This window comes from Anser anser, assembly GCF_964211835.1.
Source record: "Anser anser genome assembly, chromosome: 2".
Classification (NCBI taxonomy): domain Eukaryota; kingdom Metazoa; phylum Chordata; class Aves; order Anseriformes; family Anatidae; genus Anser; species Anser anser.
The window spans coordinates 73,419,092-73,439,071 of record NC_139721.1 but is presented as its reverse complement, the minus strand read 5'-3'; the positions used below and the strand labels follow the sequence as shown (position 1 = coordinate 73,439,071).

The 19,980-nt window shown below is 41.5% G+C and overlaps 1 protein-coding gene across 11 annotated transcripts in view; it reads left to right on the top strand.

Annotated features, from left to right (window-relative positions):
- The window catches only part of IKZF1 (IKAROS family zinc finger 1), a 73,844-nt gene that overhangs the window by 32,029 nt on the left and 21,835 nt on the right, over positions 1-19,980 (top strand). For 8 of the 11 annotated variants that reach the window (XM_083822364.1, XM_083822361.1, XM_083822365.1 and 5 more), the window contains one exon: positions 19,111-19,371. The exons of the other annotated variants lie outside the window; for them this stretch is intronic. In XM_083822364.1, coding sequence (XP_083678490.1) covers positions 19,111-19,371 — 261 coding nt within the window. The remainder of the gene's footprint in view (positions 1-19,110; positions 19,372-19,980) is intronic. 11 annotated transcript variants of the gene reach the window in all.

The window sequence follows — 19,980 nt, the reverse complement described above, 5'->3', positions numbered from 1 at the left end:
TGCGCTCCTGGCTCAGCAGATGAAGGCATACATGGGCTTTTGGGGTTGTCTCCTTGCAGCACGAGGGGTCATGATGGGAGGATGGCAGCCACCCCCTCATGCTGATGCTCCTGAGGGGACATGCATTGGGAAGTGACCAAAGGCTCCAGGGTCCTGGGAGAGCGTTTCCTGCAGGTATCGCTGCTCCACAGAGAAGGAGGGCTCCTCCTCTCTCCTGAGAAGAGGCCAAGGAGTTTCATGGGCTTCCTGTCTGAATAAAGGCAAAGTACAGGGCCCTGTCCCCAGACCCCCTCAAGCCCTGTGAGCTCTCCTGATGTAAATAGCCATTCACCAGTTTGGTCACCTCTGGTGGGCATCAGTTTAAGTGCTGTTCATTCACTCGTTAAGATATTTTATTCACTTAATTTCCTACAGTGTCCATCAGATAGAGTCTGTAATGGAGAGTGAGGACTAAGCTGATGAAGTGGTTTCGTCAGAAGATTCTTTTACAGTCCTATTCTAAATTTAGCTTTGCACAGTGAAGCTTTGGGAGACATCTGGTCCTCAAAACAGAAGGATAGATGACTGACATGTTGAAACAATTATGTGGAAAAAGCTGATATAATATCTTTTATCTCTTGTTTGAGATACAGCTTTCCACTAAAAGCTGATGCATGCCTAACTTGATAACTTTCTTAGAGATGTTTCGGTAGCTAATTGAGCAAATGAGTACAAAAGCACGATTAAAAGAACAACTGTAACAGATGTAGTGATGGACCCTTCCGCTCTCCCATCCCAGAAAACAACAGTGATATTCAGGGAATCTCCTTATGCAAGTCTTGGGGAGCTACAGCTGGGTGCAAATTATGACCCCTCCTCACAAGGGCTAGGCTGGTTGAGCAAAACGCAGCCCCCAGCCTTCCTCAGTGAGGACTACTGTTTGCTGTACAATGTTTTGTTGTTTTTTTTTTGTTTTGGTTTGGTTTTTTGTTTTTCACCCCTCTCTTTTACCCTCAGTGAGACAGAGCACAGATAGTTATGTTACATGCATACTTCCTGAGAACACAGTGATCCACACGTTCTGGGCTGTGGGTTGCGTTTTTCATGTTCGGGCCTGGGATGGGAGTTCATCAGATAGCAACGTGGAGCTCTAGCAAGTAGCACATTTGCATCAGCAGAAACAAATTTCACAAGACTTGCTGGGAAGGTTTGCCGCAGCATGCCACGGCCCTGCGCTGCTAACAGCCACTGTGCATTCATTCGATAAAAAGACGACAACAGAAAATGAAACTTTTAACGTTCTCTTCTATAAGCACTGAGAAGCACACTGCCCTGGAGGCATGAGCCCACGGCTCACATCAGCTTTGCTGGGACTTGGTGGAGCCTTTCAGTAAAGGGAACGTGCAGCTGTGGATGAGGCCAGCTGCGTGTGTCCGGGTGGCCAGGAGAGCTCTCAGCACTGCTGAGACAAGGGGCAGCCAAATGAACAAAACATCACTGGTTGGTCCAATATTTTGTTTCTGCTTGCTGACCAGTTTACTGATTAATGACTTATTTCCTAAAGGCCAAACCTGCACATTTGCCTGGCAGTGATCTTGTTTAGCCTGTATGACCCAGTAGGCCATATTATATTTTCAGATGTATGTGTTCTCAGGTGGTGGAGTTTGCAGGATTAAGTTTGCTTTCTGGACCTCACGCTGTACTCCACAGTGCAATGCAGACAGAGCACAGATATCAAAGTTTGCCTTAGCTAATATGAAATAACAGCTTCTCTAGAGCTGCTTTGCATTTTAATAAGAAAGGTTTTTCACCTTTTCCATTTGCCTCACTCTTAGTCCAGCCACACTGGATGTTAGCATGAAATTTAGGTGCATTGTGAAACCTGGATTGAGTAGTATTGGAGCAGTCTCTCCAACTTGGTAGCAACAAGTAGTTGCAATATGGTAGTTTATGGGAAAGAAGGAGGTTTCCTAGTGTGCAGTAGCACATTAGGTGATTTTTTCACATGCCTAAGCCTAGGATTTTTATTTTATTGACACTGAACATGGGAATGAACTTAGAGACACAGCTTTAGAGAGAAACTAGTCACTGTGTGAGTAGTGCTATCAGAATGATCAAATTCTGTGTAAATTATATTCAGCAAGAATATAATTTTGAGTCTTACCAGTTCTCAGATCTTGAGTTCAGTGATGTTCCCTTAAACACACAGACACACACACACATTTAGATGCTTGCAGTCAGAACTTCAGTTTTGCCTGTCTAAAAACCATCCCTATTTGGCACTTTAATAGGCTCCATCACTGGCAAATAAAAGTGGCTGCATGAAATATACAGGTGCACACCAGAAAACTTGTAACAGATACTCTTAGAAGCTTTTGTGTTTGGTAAACATGCAGCAAGCACAGTGTGTGTTCTTTTGCAGTATTTGGAAAGTGCTTTAAGCATAAACTGAGCAGATGTTTTCAAAAGAGACAAAGAGTCCTCCAAGCAAAGGGCACTTACACTGTCTAGGACATGCAACCAAGAGCAGAGAGGAAGTTTGACAAAACTCTACCTGATAGATACTTTCAAATAATCCATAAATGCCGAGAGGGCAAGAAATGCCAAGGCTGATAGTCTGAACAGATCACAAACACTTACGGGAGGCCAAATTTTGAACAGTTGCTGAACGCCTGGCACCGATTTTCACAGCACAGATCTTGTTCTAATTGTGTATAATTGCCTGTCCTGTGTTCATGTTAGCTGGAAAAAATCACTCTTATTGTTTATCCAAGAAAAGGGAAAGGGGGCTGAATTAAGTTTTGAGTGTTTCTACTGGTATTTCTCTGATTGTTTTGCTTTTATCTGTGAATTTACATTGTAGTATAGGGTTTCTAGAAAAAGAACCAGGGCTGTGTTTCTCCAGACACTGCATAAACACCAACAGCACGCCCCAAAAAGCTTGCAATCTAGTTAAGGCTACACATACATCAGTGATTAATTAAGCCTCCTATTTCCTACGTGAGGTAAATGTCGGGCAGGACACAATAACATATAATAAACTGTGCTGTAGAATATATACTATAAAGAGTATGCTGGAGACCACAGAGCAAATTCGTTTGTTTGTTTTTGTTAGCTGCAGAAAAATAGTTTAGTGTCTTCATCAGTGGAATTGGTTTGGCACAAAGCGTTCAAAGTACTCAGATTTATTTTAACAATGTCTCCTTAACTTGAAAAGTGAGATCAAACTTATAAAACAGATAAATATAAATAAATGAAGGATTTCATGCTGTTACATGAGGATGTAAAATATATATTGGCAGCAAATGATTAGGTCATTTTGGAAATCATGAAATCACTAATTTCCTGACTTCTAACTGATCTAGAACTTAGTACAGAAGAACAACGTACAGCATCACTTGAACTTTTGGAAAAAGGGGAGAGCTGATTTCCAGCTCTGCGTCTGATTTGTACAGGCAAGAGTCTATGGCAGGACAAGTGGAATTGCAGTCTAATGCTGACGTGAGAGGAGAGTGAATGAGGCTGATTCTGTAGGATGAGCAGGTGAAGGTAAAGCTTGGATATATGCCCAAACTGTCTTAACTTTCAGGGCTTCAAATCCATATTCTTATCCAGGCTTTTCTTTTTGCTGAGATACTTCTGAAGATCTTTTGCATTACAGAAAAATCCTCCAGCAGTTTGTTTTTGGAGTGAGATTTCACACCTCGTAACTGAAGATGTATGAGAAGCACTACAAATCTGAACTGGAGATGACACAGTTTTCAGTATTTAGTCATCTCCTACAATAAAGACCCAGGCTGAGCCCCTCTTGTTTCTTTTCTCAAGCCACTCATAGCCTCTGCCATGCTGGTTGCAGGGTAGCGGGAAATTTTAAACTGTTCTGGATATTTTAAACAGCTTGCACCATTTTTTTCCTGAAGAAGACTTTGGGACTTTCACATCTCTCTTTAAACAGAGAGACAGCACAGGAACAGGCCAGTTGAGGAAGGTTACAGTTCCTTACCTGCTCCTGTGTCAATAGTCTAGGGAAGACAAACACTGCTTTTTGACCTGGAGCAATCCCAGATAAGGGGGAGCTGGCCAAGGGCTCCAGGCACTTGATCTCCAGTATTTTATGGATATAACCAAGGTTTATTAGGCTGGACAATAAAAAGCTTCCTACTGGTGTATAATTCTGTGGGACGTCACAGATTATCAGTGCATTTTCGCAATACCTAAGTGATACAGCCTGTCTAGCTACCCCTGCTGTCTGTCCTGTGGTCCCTAGTTGCCTCCCGCGGGACACATGCCAGGAGGGTGACTGGTGCGTGGACAGATTTCAGCCTCACGTGTTAGGACACTTGTAAGGCATGTACCCAGATAGAGGAATCACTCCAGACAGTAACATAACTTTTGTGTTTCACCATTATTAAAAAAAAAAATAATAAAGAAAAAAAGAAAAAAAAAAGTCTCATCCCCATTAAAAAGGAGTTGAAAAATGTACAGATAGGGAAGTAACGGCACATGATGGATTAACTGCCTTTCCCATGGCCACACAGGAAGTCTGTGGCTGAGCTAGGAATTAAATCTAGATTTCCTGAGTCTGAATCCAGTGCCCTGTCCATCTTTGGGGCCATACAGTTTTGTTTCTTACCCCATTTTCTGTAGGCTGAAGCAGAAACCTGCTGTTTGTGAAGAAGATAATTATTAAAAGTACTATTTATACTCAGTGAGAAACTGAGAATAGTTCTGGACCAAGTATTGCCCATTTCTATTGCTATTTAATGTTCTCTTTTTTCCAAGTTTACATCAGCATAAAAATCCCCTTGTGGTATTGCTCCTTAACCAAGCAAACTGCTCATGCCTTTCCTTATGGCTAGAACTGCAGTAGAAGCTAATTCTTAGTTGTTTCCTGCTGTCCTGATTTAACAGTTAGTAGCATTATGACTGTCCTGACAGGAAAATAATTATGTTTCTCCCTCTTTCACTTGCCGTTTCTCATCCAAAATCAAACAGAAAAATTGCATCCATTTGCTGTGGAGAACATCCATAGCTACGTTCTCTCTCACAGTACTCTTTTGACTTGGCAGGGTATTGTTTCTTGCATAGCTGCATGACTGATTTTTGTCTTTGGAAATGCTGAATTAAATCAAAAGTGAAGAGCTCCGCTGAAGTTAAAACCAGACTAAAGCCAGGAGCAGTCAGGTCATGGCGCTCACACCCAAAATACGCATCAGCCCTTCCCTGTAACAGATAAGACAAGGCAAGACAAGGCAAAACCTTCACAATGCTCATACATCTCTCCCATAACATCTCAGGAAATGCTGCCATTCTTCAGAAGCTAACTCCTTCATATGTGGTTAAATTCCTCTGTCCTCTTCCCTGCACATCTCAAAATACATTAATGTTAGCTGAGGAACTCAGTACTGATTGAGTGGCCCAGAACATATTTCCTAATTCACAGATAAACAGTAGGGAAAATATCAGAGCCTGCTGGTGCTCTCTGTGCAAGAGTGTTTCAAAGAAAGTGAAGCCTCACTAATACCCATTTCTTATCACCTCCTGACAGCCTCCTTTGTGGGGGAATAGCCACAAATGGTTTTGAACGAGCTCTTCCAACAGGGTAGCTTTCACGCAGTGATGAACAAATAATTATACCGCAGTACACCTTTGTGTAACACTCCTGTCTTCATTTACATACAGGATTTCACCACTATCTTCCTGAGAAACTACAAAATTCAGTTAGCCACCGGATAACATAAAGAGTGGAGCTTGACTCAAAAGGGATGCGTAACTATAAGGGCCGTGATATTTACAGAGGGTCATTTCTCAAGTTTTACTTTTTACTCAGCCCTTTATCAGACTAATTCTCACTGAAAAGTCACTGAGAGTGGGCGAGTGTATAAAGCTCGGTCCTGCTCTGTTCTTAAAGAGGTTCGCATTCTGCTTTGTATCTCTTTTGCCTGCAAATGGAGAAGAGAAAATTCTTCATGTGAATTTTAAATGCGTTCTGCTCCAGACAAGTTTCATTCTGAATCAGCAGGACAGAACGGTACATGCTCTCTGTGGAAGGACTTCCTAAGCTGTCTGCTCCATCCACTGGCAATCGGGCAGGATTGCCCGGTTAGGCAATCCGTACTCTTCTTTAGCTAATTTCCTTCTGTACTCTTCCATCACTCTGTCCTCCGTGGCTACCCTCAGCAAATAAGACCATTGCCTAATCAAGCACGCTCACCCTGAAGCTAGGCATCCTGAGGCCTTTTCTTCATGTTTGATTTCCCTCTTTTCTTCCTTAGAGGTATTTGAGTCCATCCCCTTGCTTTATATGAAGGCAAGGAGGGGTTTCTAGTTTAAGGTTTGGTGCAGTCTGGCTGCACAGAGAGTAGCGCAGTTCAGTAACTATCTTAAAGTAGGTGGAAAGGGGAATACAGGTCAAGTGAGTGAAAGTCAGAGGGGAGTAGTAATCTAGAAGATTGCTGGAGAGGCAGAAAAAGCTAAGCCTATGTATTTTTTTAATTATTTTTTTTTTCTGCTAAGCCACCAAGTATAATTCCTGGTCTGTGCTTCCCTTTCTGTCACTTCTCCATAATTCTTAGCATTTCAGTTGGGCTGCTGTCTCTCGGCTGCTTCCTCTTTTCCTGCTTTCCTATATTTCATTATTTGCACTTCTTCCTCTTCAAGCTCTTTTACAACAGAGCAAGGAGGATGTGGAAACCCAGTTACAATATGACACACAAACTGCAGTGTCACAATTGCAGCTATTTGGTTTCACCTCCGGGAGTGTGCAGAAGCAGGTCAGGGTGGAGAGGGAGGAGTGGGGGCCAAGGGAAAGAAGGGAAAGATTTATAAATAGGCAAGAGAAATGACAGAAAGTCATGAGGCTGCTGGCTCAGGAACTTGGGATAATGGCTTTCCATGTAGTTTAAGATAATCCCAAACTGAATAATCACCATTTCCTTGAATGAAAGAAGAGATGGCAGTCTGTCCCAGTTCAAGGGTCTTCCATGATACTGCTGTAATAGAAAAGATAAAGCCCTGATGTCTTTCTAAATTTGGGTGTGGAGTGAGACACGAAAGCTTAGCAGACCTCTAGGCCTGTTGTGTGCAGAACCCATAGCCTTGCCCTTTCAACAACAACAAAAATAACAGAACCCCACAGGGAAAATTCATATTAGTATCTGTGAGTGTGTGTGTGAAATAAGGCTTTGGAAGATTCCACAGGTGAGAACAAGGAGGTGCTGTAGCTCTCTTGAGATATCAGGCAACTGGGAACACACTCCCTCAGTCTTTGCTCCAGCTACTTCCTAGGGCAGCCATCAATCAGAAGTGTGTATTTCTTCTTTGTTTTTTATTTATTTATTTATTCTGGAATTTTCTAGAAGCCTTTCAGCTTGGTTGTTATAAATTTGCATCGTAACAACTGGTGTAGGACTTGCTCCAAACTTGTAGGCCATGACAGATGCTAGGGAGATAAACAACTGTGGGTTGGGAGGAAATGGGTAATATGTCCAGACTGCTCAGTGCGTTTGTGGAAGGAGTTAGAGGAACAGCAGATAGAGGTTTCCTGTTAAGCCGGACAAGGGGGAAGCTGTGATGTTTCTCATCTATGGCTGCGATTGGACTCAAGTTCAACAGCATTCTTAGTGTGGGTTTCTTGTTTCTCCACCCCCCATGAGAAGCTCAGGTTGTCTTAAAAGTCTAAATACTGCTATAAGGCAAGGAGACTTGAACTCCCAAATAATTTAGATACTTCCAAATTGCTCCCCACTGCTGCACAGTTGCTTGCCCTCTGTAGGGTGCTATGGTAGAATAAGTGTTTGATGGTTTCCCTTATTCTGCTGCAGATTAGGAAGCAAGGCCTGAACCAGCTCTGGAGCTCTGAAACCAGGATATGCCAATACATGTCCTTTTTGTTAACTACTTCTTCATTGATCAACTTAGAGGTCATGGCAAAGAGTTTGTGAGAGGCTAACACATGCCTGCCTGCACATGCATGCTAAACAGAGGGTGGTCTGGTTTTCAGAGGTGACTAGGTGCCCAGAATTTAGATATGGAACTTGAGAGAGTGGTCTTACTTCTCAGTGAACAGTGTTTTCCAGGCTGATCTGTGTCTTCTGATACTCTTGTTTTGTTAGTGCCTCGATTCAGAGATTCTCAAAGCATTAGTTGCTTTTGTAAAAATTTTTCGTTGATGGACAAATGTAAGAAAAAAAAAAATAGGTGTATTGAAATGAGTGGAAGAGTTTGGAAATATTCAAGCAACATTTAAATCATATTACGTTACTCTGTACTACAGCCAGAAGTGAAGGCCTTGATGAAAGAATTTCTGTGGCCTGTTATGTAGGTTTCACCTGACCGTAGTAGGCTGTTTGGAGCTATTTATGACAATGTAGTTTAGGAGTGGTGCTACTGAAGACTATTTAATTCAACAACTATTATTTTGTAAGCCTTTTCCCTTGAAGCTCTGCCAGCAACATGTTGGCTTAGATGCTTTGCTGATCTATCCATGCGAAGAAAACGGTTGCATTTTGATGTAAGATACTGACACTCAGTATGGTGATTGTTTGTGACTCTTTGAAGATTGTGATCTTGACTGTGTTTCCAGTGAGTTTCAAATGTCAGATTACTCGTTCAAGAGAACAGAAAATAATTTTAAAACATTTTTTTTGTTTTTACATTCACCAGCCTTAAGCATTGCTAAAGATTTGTTCAGGGTTTGAGGAAGCTGGGCCACATGGCTTTTCTTTTACCTGCACCCAACCAACCTCAGCTTGGAGCACCCTTCTGTGGCATGGTTCCTTACTGATTTTGGAAATACCCATCAGGACAGGAATAGGGACTCCTCTAAGTTCAGTAGTTTCAAATGGCAGCTGAGGTGCACTTGGAGACGAGAGCTAGAAAGTTGCCACAAGCTTGGCCCACTTTGAGTCTGATTTCCTTCCTGAACCATTTTTAGGGCAGAGTGGCCTCACTAAACTCCTCATGGCTTACTTACGGCCTCAGTGAAATTAGAAGAGTTTCACAGGACTTTTTGCCATCTGTGAGCATTAATTACGTATCTCCACCACTAATGACTTCAGTGGAATTATAGGTACTTATCATGAATGAAGTTTTGCCCCCCTGCATCTAAATGCTGTAGCTGTGAGACTTCCTTCTGATCTCATTTGCATTTGTGTAACAGGTTTCAAAGCGAGTAGAATTTCCATCTTTTTTTTTTCCTTTTTTTTTCCTTTTTTTTTTGAGAAACTGGGATTTTTGGAAAAATCTGTCCTTCCTGATGAGTCAATTGTTACAGAAAGCTAATGAAATTTAGGTTTTCCTCTTAGTACTGTGTTCAGAGACCCCAGGAAACAGTATACAACATTGCAGTTGTTGAATGTCTCACAAAAGTGAAAATTATGTCAAGGATAAATTATCACAGTGCTAATGTGATTAAGGTTGGATTCTGTTCAGAGAAGGGAGGCAAGGAGACTGTTTTTGCTGAGGTAAAAGCAGCTACACAGCAGACATGAAAAATGGCCAAGGAAGTGAGGAAAGACAAGAAATCTTTCAAAAAAATTGGACTGAACAGAGTCTGCAGACTTCCAGAATGATCCAGATATGTCAGCTCTTGAGAGTCTCCCCACATAATTGGGAGTTCCTTACCAGTCAGCATGGAGGACTGATTGCCTGGATGGGACTCACCACAGATCCAGTGACAAAGCATTCACTGTAATATGCGATGAGAAAGAGTCAATTTCGTCCTGACATTTTTCTCCTCAATATCTATCTGGTGTGACTCACCATTAGATATTCATATAACTTCTTTCATTAGATGTTCAGATAACTTCTTTAGGATTTCTATAGAACAGTTTATGCTTCTTCCCCAGATGTAGACTAGGATTTTCTTTCACTGGACTGTTGAGCACACTGTGGTCAGGTAAACAGCAGTCTACATTGCAAAACCTTCTGGCAATATTTCTACAACAATAAAAGAAAAAAACTTCAATAGTATCAAATAAATACTTCTACAAAAATAACTGAGCTCTCAGGAGTAGCAGATCTAAAGCAGGCTACCTCAGGATTACCTTCTTTTTAGAGTCATGATCATCTGCTTTACTACTGTAATGTGATAACTACATTTAATCTTCTTTAAACTAGAATAAAATACTAGTATCCCTGCTTTTTTCACTGTCTGGTGAGGGAGATACAGAGGAACCTGCTCTAGAATTTATTTTGACAGTAGACCATTCAATAAAATTGTCATAAAGTATTCCCTCTCAAGTGCTGAAATGGCAAGATTCCTCTCCATTTCAACCTCAGACCTCTTCTCGAAAGAGGAGACTGACAATGCACAGCATTGGCAGAGCACCCATAGGCACCTCCCCAAACCTAAACACAGCTGCTTGGTCTAATTTTAGATCTACTAACCCTTTGACAGCTGAGGAACTATCGACACTTGTGTAAAATAGTGGTCAGGGCATCATCATGGTACCTAAATAGTCCCTGGTAAAAGTCCCTGTGTCTGCCTCACTGGCCGAGAAGGCAAAGCATAAATGTTCAAATGGATGGACCATTTGGGTCCAGATCCTGAGCCAGTGTGGATCTGTGCCACTCCAGGGACAAAATGAAAGGTTGTAGATTCAGTTCACTGAGCTGGAGCATGAAAAGGGGAAGGTTTGCAAGGGCTAGTTTTGCATGTAGGGCAAGGCAAATGTAGGTGCTCTGAAGCAATATACAAAACAGTTCTCCTTCCCCATCCCTGTGCACCCGCACACCACACCAGCTGTACAGCAAGCCCATGAGCTGTGTCCTCCCATTGCTACCACAGATCCAAGGACCCCTCCTTGCTTCCAAGCGGTAGCTTTCTTCTGCAGGGTAGCGACTGCCATCTTCAGCTAGTCTAGGTCTGACCAATACCCTCTGTACAAATTCAGATTTCACAAAGTTTTCTCTTGCTTAGACAGGCTTAAAATTCCCCCTCTGACAGGTGTTCAAATCATTTGTACGTAACTGACCCCATAGGTGTGTACCCACACTTTTCTCCCTGTATTTCTGCATTTAAGCCCTGTGCTTTGTCTAGGGATCCACACAGTAACACCCGTGTTTGTAGCACAGTAAGGATAAATTCCAGCGATGACCATATGGCTTCATGTAAGACCCTAACCATCTGTAAGGAGTTTCTCCAGTCTCCCTGTTGAATCTTGTCTTAGCCACTCCTCCAAAATGGTGTTATTTGCAGGTGCACACTCTGCATGAGCTCTGTGATTGCAAAACTCTTGTTTCCACCTTCTCCCACTCTACCACATGCAAATTCCATCAGCTAGAGTTTTGTTGTATTAGTTGAGGGCAGGTTAACACTCATGAATTTTACAAAAACTTGCTTTGTGGAAGGCTTAGAGAAGGGGGATACCTTGCAAATACTAAATTATCAAATGTCTTTGGCTTTGCTTTCCCTGGACAACTGCTGCTGTGTTGGGAAGAGTGCAAGCTGCAATGTTTATATGGTTTCTGGTGAATGCAGCCTTCGATGGTCCCAGACGCAGCACATAAGCATGAGTTTCCACACAAATATACCCATGTGAGCCAGGAATATTTTCATATAAGGTATTGTTTTTACCTCACTGTTGTGTATAGTTACTTGAGGTTACTTGGCTTTTTAAAAATTTCTTGCTAAATGCCCTTTTGCTACTTCCTCATCCTTTAATGCCCACATAAAAAAGTCTGATGGAAGCAGAAGAGACAAGGTTCTTGAGGATGAGAAGCTCTGTTCTTGCCGTAATTTGTCGGCAAACCTTTCTCTCCAGTTTGAAAATCTTCCCAGCTTACTTCTCAAAACAGAAAAGTGTCAAGAAATTCTGTTACCAGCAAGCCTCTAGCAGTTTCCTTAGCTTCTCTATCACGTGGCCAGCAAAAGACAAGGAGCAGTCCCTGTAGAGGAAGCATGGGTTACACTATGTGTGGAACTTGAGAAATAGGTTTAGCATGTCTTTTCTTGATAATGCTCTTTCTCTCTCAACTTCATTTCTCTGGTAATTCAGATGAACACCAAGCAGCCAGGTAGTTGTAACCAGTTCTTTGAAAAAAAAAAGCTTGAAGCCAGTACAAAATGCAACAGCGAGTAGCATGATAAAGAGCATGAATATGAACTAGATCGGAGCCTTGGACTAGTTACAGATCGTTTCCTGCTGAAACACCAGTTCAGTTTCAAAAGCAGCTAGCTTCAAGTGTGTGAGTAGATTTCAGGATCATTACTTGAATCTGCCTTCAGCCTCTCCATCTTTGCTGATGCGTTAGAGGATTCCCATAGGTAACCAACTGGTGATTACTGTGAGTCTGCACCGTGGAGCAAGAGTCGCTTCTTTGTGAACATAGAGAGGAAATATTTGTCGGTTATTTTGTTTGCTTGCTTGCATTCCCTTCAGCTCCAGAGCACTGGGTCGATCTGCTTGCTGTGCTACTGCAGTCGAGCCGTGGAGGCAGACGGGCATGGGCGTGGGCGCTGGCACGGGCAGGCCAGGAGCCTCCCGCCGGGCAGCCCTGAGAGGAAAATGGCCGCGGAGGGCGCGAGGTGGGTGGAGCGCCTCACGCTGGTTGTCCTGAGGGAGATAGCTTATCTGAGGGCGCCTGTCTTTCTGGAATAATATACGCTTGATTGAAAGCCAAAATTAGAGTAGGGGAGAAATTGGCTGCCGGCGGCAGGCGCTTGGCGTCAAAGGAGGGGCAGCTCTGACCCCACCGGGACAAACTTCTTATCCGCTGTGCCCAGTCTGCCGTGCCTACAGGTGTGCCCCAGCAGTTCATGCTGTTACACTTCTTTCTGTTATTTTTGTTTCCCTTTAAAAATCCAGCTGAGAGCTTCTCATTAAAATGCCTTAATTTTTATCTGTCACCCCCTTGCAGCCTGTGGTAAAGAACGCGGCGCTCTCAAGAAAAGCGATAAGGTGCCTGCACCGCCGTATCGCTGGGCTTCCTCACCGGCCTCAGGCATTCGCCTCCCTCTGTCTTAGTGGTCTCATGTCTCATGACACCACGAATGCTCGATCCTTTTTTAATGGACACCCTGCATAACAGTTTGTGCAAGATGGGCTGCATAGAGCCTGTTTTATTTACTAATTAGTTTCTTCTTGTCCCTAGCAATTAAGTCACATTTTAGGCTCTAACTTTTTAGGCTTTTCTGAGCTGGCCTCTCATGTGCAGGTACCACAAATGCCTGATAAACTGGGCAGTGCAGTGTCATATGTACAAAGGATTGGGCAAAACAGTCATTTCTAACACCACCTGGATATGTCTCCTTTTCCTGAAGTTGAATATCTAGTTACTTACGATCAGTCCCAGCTGTGCTGTGCTGTATCTTCTGAATTTTACTGAAGAAGGGCTGAGACCATTACATAGCTCATTGTGATTGCTCTGCCCAGGCCTTTTGCTGTCATTTTTTACAGCTACATGATTCTTCGTGTCACTTCAGAAGCTCATCAGGGAAATATGCTATTAATGGAAACACAATTTAAGTTAAAGAATCTGTCTTTGTGGTTGTCAAGCCTAGCTAGTAAGAACTGAATCCTTAGATATTCTGAGGACAAACAACCTGCTTGTGTGTCTTGTATTTCTGAGAATGGCACCCTCCACCTGCAGTGCCTTTCTGTTGTGAGAACGGAACTGATGCCACAGAAAATGACATGATGTAAAAAAGAAAAGGGGAAGGTTTGGATTTCAGGTCATAGCTACATGCTATGGTTTGGTGCACTGAAACAAAGCAGAGTAGCTGTTATGCCTTATAGTAGAAATAACAGGTGGAATTGCTCGCAATATTCTTTTTTATCTATATTTTGCATTTATGTAAACAGGAAGAGATCCTGGTTGCTTTGCTGACACATTGGTGTGTTGGGGTGGTTTATTTTGGTTTAATAGGCTTTTTAAAACTTGTTATACCTTTTTAGCAACATTTTTTATAATTTTCTAGCAAGGATGGTGTTAAAGGTTTTCTCCTTCTCACCATAACATTGCTAATCCACTGTTCAAATCAACCGAATATTGTTGCAGCTTCACCTGTCTACTGCTTGAATAGCTGTGGTGCCTTCATGCAAAACTCTTGCTGGACTTTAAAGCTACCGTGAAGCATCAACTAACATCAACAAAATACTTCTGACTTGTCTTGGAAAAAAAATGAGCCATTCAAACCAAAAATTACATGCACCTAAATTATTTGAAACAACTTGAAGAGGCATTTTCTCTGCTATTGGCTGCAAAGTATGTGAAGGACATTGTATGGACTAATGTCATGACCAAAAATTAGATTATCATGGTTATTTTCAAAGAAAGGCTAAAGGACAACTTCTTCAAAGCATTTATATGCCACAGAATGCAGTTAAGTACCTTAGCTGGGATAAAAGTACTAAAGATACTTAAATCCCATTGAAAATAAAAGGGAGTTCAGTACCTCTGTTTTTCAGATGCCCCAGAAACTTCAGTATGATCTTTTTTTTTTTTTTTTGGTTACTCCCTAAATTCCTTTGATAGCCAGGTATTATGATTTTTTTTCTCTCTTTAAAAATCCCAGCTGAGAAGAATATGAGTTGGGATGTGAATGCCCCCTTTAAAATAGGATTTTGGCCCAGGTGCTTAAAACTCGTCTCACAAAACTTTGCGGGTCTTTTACATCTGGGAGGGAGTCTTGTAACTACAAGAGAAGGTAAAATGTCAGTCAGTTGGAAACAATCATTAGTCCTTCATATGCCTTTTCCCTAGCTGCCTGCTACTCTGTCCTTTAAAAGCTGCCCTCCAAACCTTCCTGTTTCTTCGGAAGTCAATTTGGTTTCTCCTTTCTCCCTGCTAGCAGACTCTTTCACTCATTGCAAAACGCCTCCCTTCCCTCTTGACATTGCTCAGCTCTTTCCAGGGAAGCACGACTCAGGCTCCTCGTCCTCCTTCATGCCTACCCGAGTGTCTCAGCCTGAGTCCTGTGCTGAACCCATTATACTGCCCTTCCCCAGAAAAAGGTGCCTGGAACTGGAAAGACAGATAAATCGTAGTGTCACTCCTCTTCCCCTTGATATGTCATTTTTTTTGTTCCAAGGACTTTTGCATAAACTACCTTTAATCACACAATGCAGGACATTCTTTGTAACATAAAGTTCAAATGCTCTTCAGAAAGTTCCATGTGAAGCTCCCAACAGACACCAGACAGTGCAAGAGACCCACCCAGTGCCCAGCTTTTGGGTGACTTTTCCACAATATGGATGGGTAAAAAGGGAGGTGAGGGCAGAGCTGTCAGGTCAGTGACACTGCACTGACACACTACATTCCTTGCACAAAAAAAGGGTTTGGATTAAACTCCCCTGAATTGCATTGGTGTGTACAAAGAGAGTAAAACAGACAGCCTTCTAAGGTCATCTCCAAGAAAACTGAAGTAGATTAGTTAATGAATAATGTCTTAATGGTGTTAGAAGAGCCAATGAGAAATTATCACCATGAATTATTGTAGAGCACATTAACATCTGTATGTATGTGTACATAGTCAAGAATGTGCCAGAAATTATTTCTACAAAGACTATATTGAGTAACTGTTTGAGAAACCTGTACAAATGCTGAATGTGCATCTGAAAATATCTGATTCCCAGTTATTTGTCACATCATCAGTGCCCCAGGAATGATTTTGCCCACGATAGCAAGGGAGACACTGAACCTTTCTCACAAAAGAAATAGAAAATTTCGTTGTTTTCTGTTTTCAGTCCAAGTCTCCAGACAAAACTGTGCAGCCTGTTTTCCCGTTTCTCAGTCAGACTTGACAAAAATCCTGAGTATTTCTGCTGGAGTGGTTTCTCTCTCCCGTTCCATCTCCTACATTGGTGGAGCTTTTGTCAATAATTCTCTTTTGAAAAAACAAGTTTGCAAAATGTGCTACATTTGAGTACAAAGAGATTTTGTTTGCTGATTACACCTATAAAATCTGTGCAAGAAGCCAGGGCAAGGCTCTGGCCTCGTTGTGTGTCAGCTCTTGTGATCAAAGTCAGCCTCCCACCCGAAACAAGCCCCTTTGGTGAGCGGTGCTGCCTAAGGAGTGCAGCTGTAGGGACATCCTGCACGCCAGGTCTGGTCTACACAGATTGCAGTGCTGCACAGTGTAGCTGTGCTGCTCCAGGGGCACTGACGCAAGAGAGCTTCAGCGAAGTTTGATTGGATCGATATCTCTCTGTCAGTGTCAAGTAATGACCTGTATCAATGTGCTCCGGGGCATGTTAATTTGCACTTGGCAACTCATAATGTGCATTGTATAGTGTGTTTGTGCAGCTACTTTTCTGTAGATACAATGAGAGGAAAAGCCTAAGAAATACATACAAACAAATATACCGGTACCTAATAATACATATATAATCCAACTCCCTCTTCTTCCATTACATAAGAACATCAGACGTGAGAAGAAAACAATGCAATTTAACTTTTTACAACTGTGGTGACTAGAAACAAGCGCATATAAGGAAGAGATCTCTGGCATACAAAGAGGGCGTGATGGCAAAAAATAAAATAAATCCTGAGAGGAAGCTCGCATTGTAGGGGCCTGTGGTTCTTCTGGGGGCCAGGAGAAGGCTGGGTTAGGTGCTCTGCTCCCGTTGTCCCTTTCCAGACACTTTAGCGAAAGTTCCTCTTGACTTCAGCAGAAGTTAACCTGTGAGCAAGGGGAATGCCCAGGAAAGGTTATGCTTTTAGAAAACATGATAAAACTTGTTGGATGCTTTGGAAAATGTGGCATTTTTACAAATCAGAGTTGTCGTAGGCAGGTCAGAATTCCCCTGCTTGCTGCCCTACTGCTGCTCCTGCTTTGTCCTGCACTACCTGTGTTACTTCTCTGCTGATAGCTCTGTCTTTCTCCTAGGTATTTCTCGTATTGCAATAATGCCATCTTCTTTTACATTTACTGCTAGCAGTACCACAAACCAGCATCCTGTTTGCCTTCTTTGTTGCAGCTGCATATGGGGCAGAAGGCTTTAGGGACTTTCATGCAATAATTCCCAAATCTTTTTCCCGTAAGTATACTGCAAATTCAGCTCACTACAGAGATCATTTCCATCAAGTTCCTACTTTTATGATATTTTGTGTGTCATTTCACTTCTCAGTAACGCACATTTGTCTGCATATGCTATCAAAGGGCTTAAGGAGTCTGATCTTTTTGATTTGTTCACATATGTTCTGTTTTAACTTAACATAAAGCCTACTTCAAAAGCCACCTTCTCTAAATTCCTGGCAGGCAAGCCATCTGTAATTATATTTACACACAAATTATTAAGTACATGTTTGCATAATAATTATTAATCTTATAATTAAGAGAAAAGAATTGATGTATGATTTATGGAAAATCTGTCATATCCTTAAGGTGAATAGTTCTATTGCTTCTGTTCACTACAGTGAAAAAATCATTATGGGGTAGTATTCTACTAATTTTGTGGAATACTGTAGACCGCTCCTGATTAGCTACTTATGCTGTCTTTGTACATCATTGCTTTGACACTGATTTTTTTTTTTTTACATACCTCTAAGTTATTGCCCTTTTTAGAACATAAATTTTAAAGGAAAACTTGCTATGTAGGGTGTGCACATTCTATCTTGCATATGATTTCTATTCAAAATGCAATATTTGAAAGAACATTCAAATGCCTACAATGGCAGACTTTATAAAAGGTGTCCAGCCAAGCAGTGCTCAGAAATGTGCACACCTTTACTCCCAGCATCTTTCCCGGTAGGACTTTGATTCAGGTACTATTGTCAGTCACGTCCATGCAATCCAGCTGGAACACCTGGGAGGTTGCAGGGTGTAAAGAGAGGACAGTTTGGCAAACATTACATTTTCCAATAAAACTCAAGATCTTTCAACCTTTGATGTAATTAGTGCCCATATCTTAGTTATGTCATTGCTACAGCACCACTTACGAATAAGGCTACCATGTAATTACTGTTGTACAAAAGAAAAAGACCTGGTTCTTTATGGGATGAAATAGACCCCTTATATACTCAGCTAGCCACTACAGTAAATGCTCTCCTTTTTGGAGGTTCATTGAAGGATTGGTTTTTTCACTAAAAGGAAAGTAAGATTTGGGGCAATGAACTGCTCTTTTGGAGCTTAACGAAGAACTGGTTTTCCACTGAAATCATCAGATCAGAAAACAAGGAATTAACTGTAAAGATGGTTTATTTTACACAAGAGATAACACAGTCCTGCAGAGAGAAGAGGAACAAATAACGCCATTAACTGATCTGAATCTTGACCCTTTTCTGTAAGATTTAGGTTTGAGTCTTGACTGTGTTTATATCAGATAAAGTTTACCAACCTATGTGCTATCACATGTAGTCAGGCTATGCCAAATTTACACTTGCCTTTTTCTTCTAGTTGCAACTGATTGTCACTTATGGGATTATAATACAAAAGAGTTGTCCAATAAAGTCAAAACATTTCTCCCACCCATCTTTGTTGATTTGGCTGGTTTTTCATAGCAACTGATGGCTGTAGCTGATCCTCTCCTCTTACTTTGTGACGCTAATCTTGCTGTCCTAAAACACAATTATCACTCCTATAATTTACTGTAATGCCAGTCCTTGCCCTTAAAGTCCTTTCATCTTTTTGCACTCCAATTTCTTTATCAGTGTTTGTACTCTTTGCTCAGTGTGAACATTGTCCTTGCTTACCCTATAAATACCTACAAAACAAGTATTTGAATTTAGCACAGTCCTCAGGACCTTCCTGCCAAATGGAGAATGTTGCATTTTCAGTTCATTTTCATCCATTGTCTTTGATGTGTTGCATATTTTCACAATTGTTTGGGACAACTCCACGAGATGTGGATTCATTATAAATTTAATTCCAATTAGCCTGAATTGTCAAAATGAATGTTACAAATGCAAAAATCTCAAAGTGTCCTAGGAACAGACTTGTAATGTTATTTGGGTTCCCAGCTCCCCGGATGTCTTGTGTTTGTCTTACTGATGATACTCATTGTTCATTGCTCCATGTGTTGCAAATTCATCGCATGGCACATAGAAATGTAGTCATGTTTGTAGTTTTTGTTATTCAGGTATATTGTACATTCTGTGTAGAAGTTATCTCCTTTGATGTGACTGTTTCTTGGCCACTATATTTATTCTGTAACAAAACTGAGTGGCATCCTCTATTGTTTTTTTCAGCCGGTAATATTAAAATAGAGACTCAGAGTGATGAAGAGAATGGGCGTGCCTGTGAAATGAATGGGGAAGAATGTGCGGAGGATTTACGAATGCTTGATACCTCGGGAGAGAAAATGAATGGCTCACACAATGGCCCAGGCAGCAAGGCTATGTCAGGAGTTGGAGGCATTCGACTTCCTAACGGAAAGCTAAAATGTGATATCTGTGGGATAATTTGCATCGGTCCCAATGTGCTCATGGTTCACAAACGAAGCCACACTGGTAAGGCCTGGCATAGTTTTTCGTTTAGTTGTCAAGAATTGGCCACATATTAGGAACTAAGACTCTTTCTGTGAGTATCATGCACATGCTTCCTCTTGTAAGATAATGCAGCATCGGTGGGCATTTGTAACTCGGTTATTTTGTTATTGCATTTTGGACAGCACAGAGACTGAGATTTCTTCTTGATGGAAGTCCATCTATTGGGTTAGAATTGGAAAACAATAACAACAAAAACAAACAAAACCACCAACCAAGATTTGTCAGAGGAACAGAAAATGGGCATAATTTCATTTGTTCCATTTTACAGTTGTACAGTATGCTGATACCAAAATTGATGTCTGAAGGAATGCACAGTTTCTTTGGTTTGAAGCTATATGAAAAAAAATCAAGTTAAAAAAAAAAAGGGGGGGGGGAAAGAAGTCTTGTTTAATTTCTAAGAATTGCTGAAAAATATTGTGAACTACTCTGAAACTGACACAGTTCTGATGTTTCCAATAATGCAACAAAGTTCATTATGGATCAGTGATTGTGAAAATGATTGGCAAAATGAATAAGTAGTATAAAGTTTTAAGGGAACTGCACTGGCAGTCCTAGGGAAAAAAGGGTTAA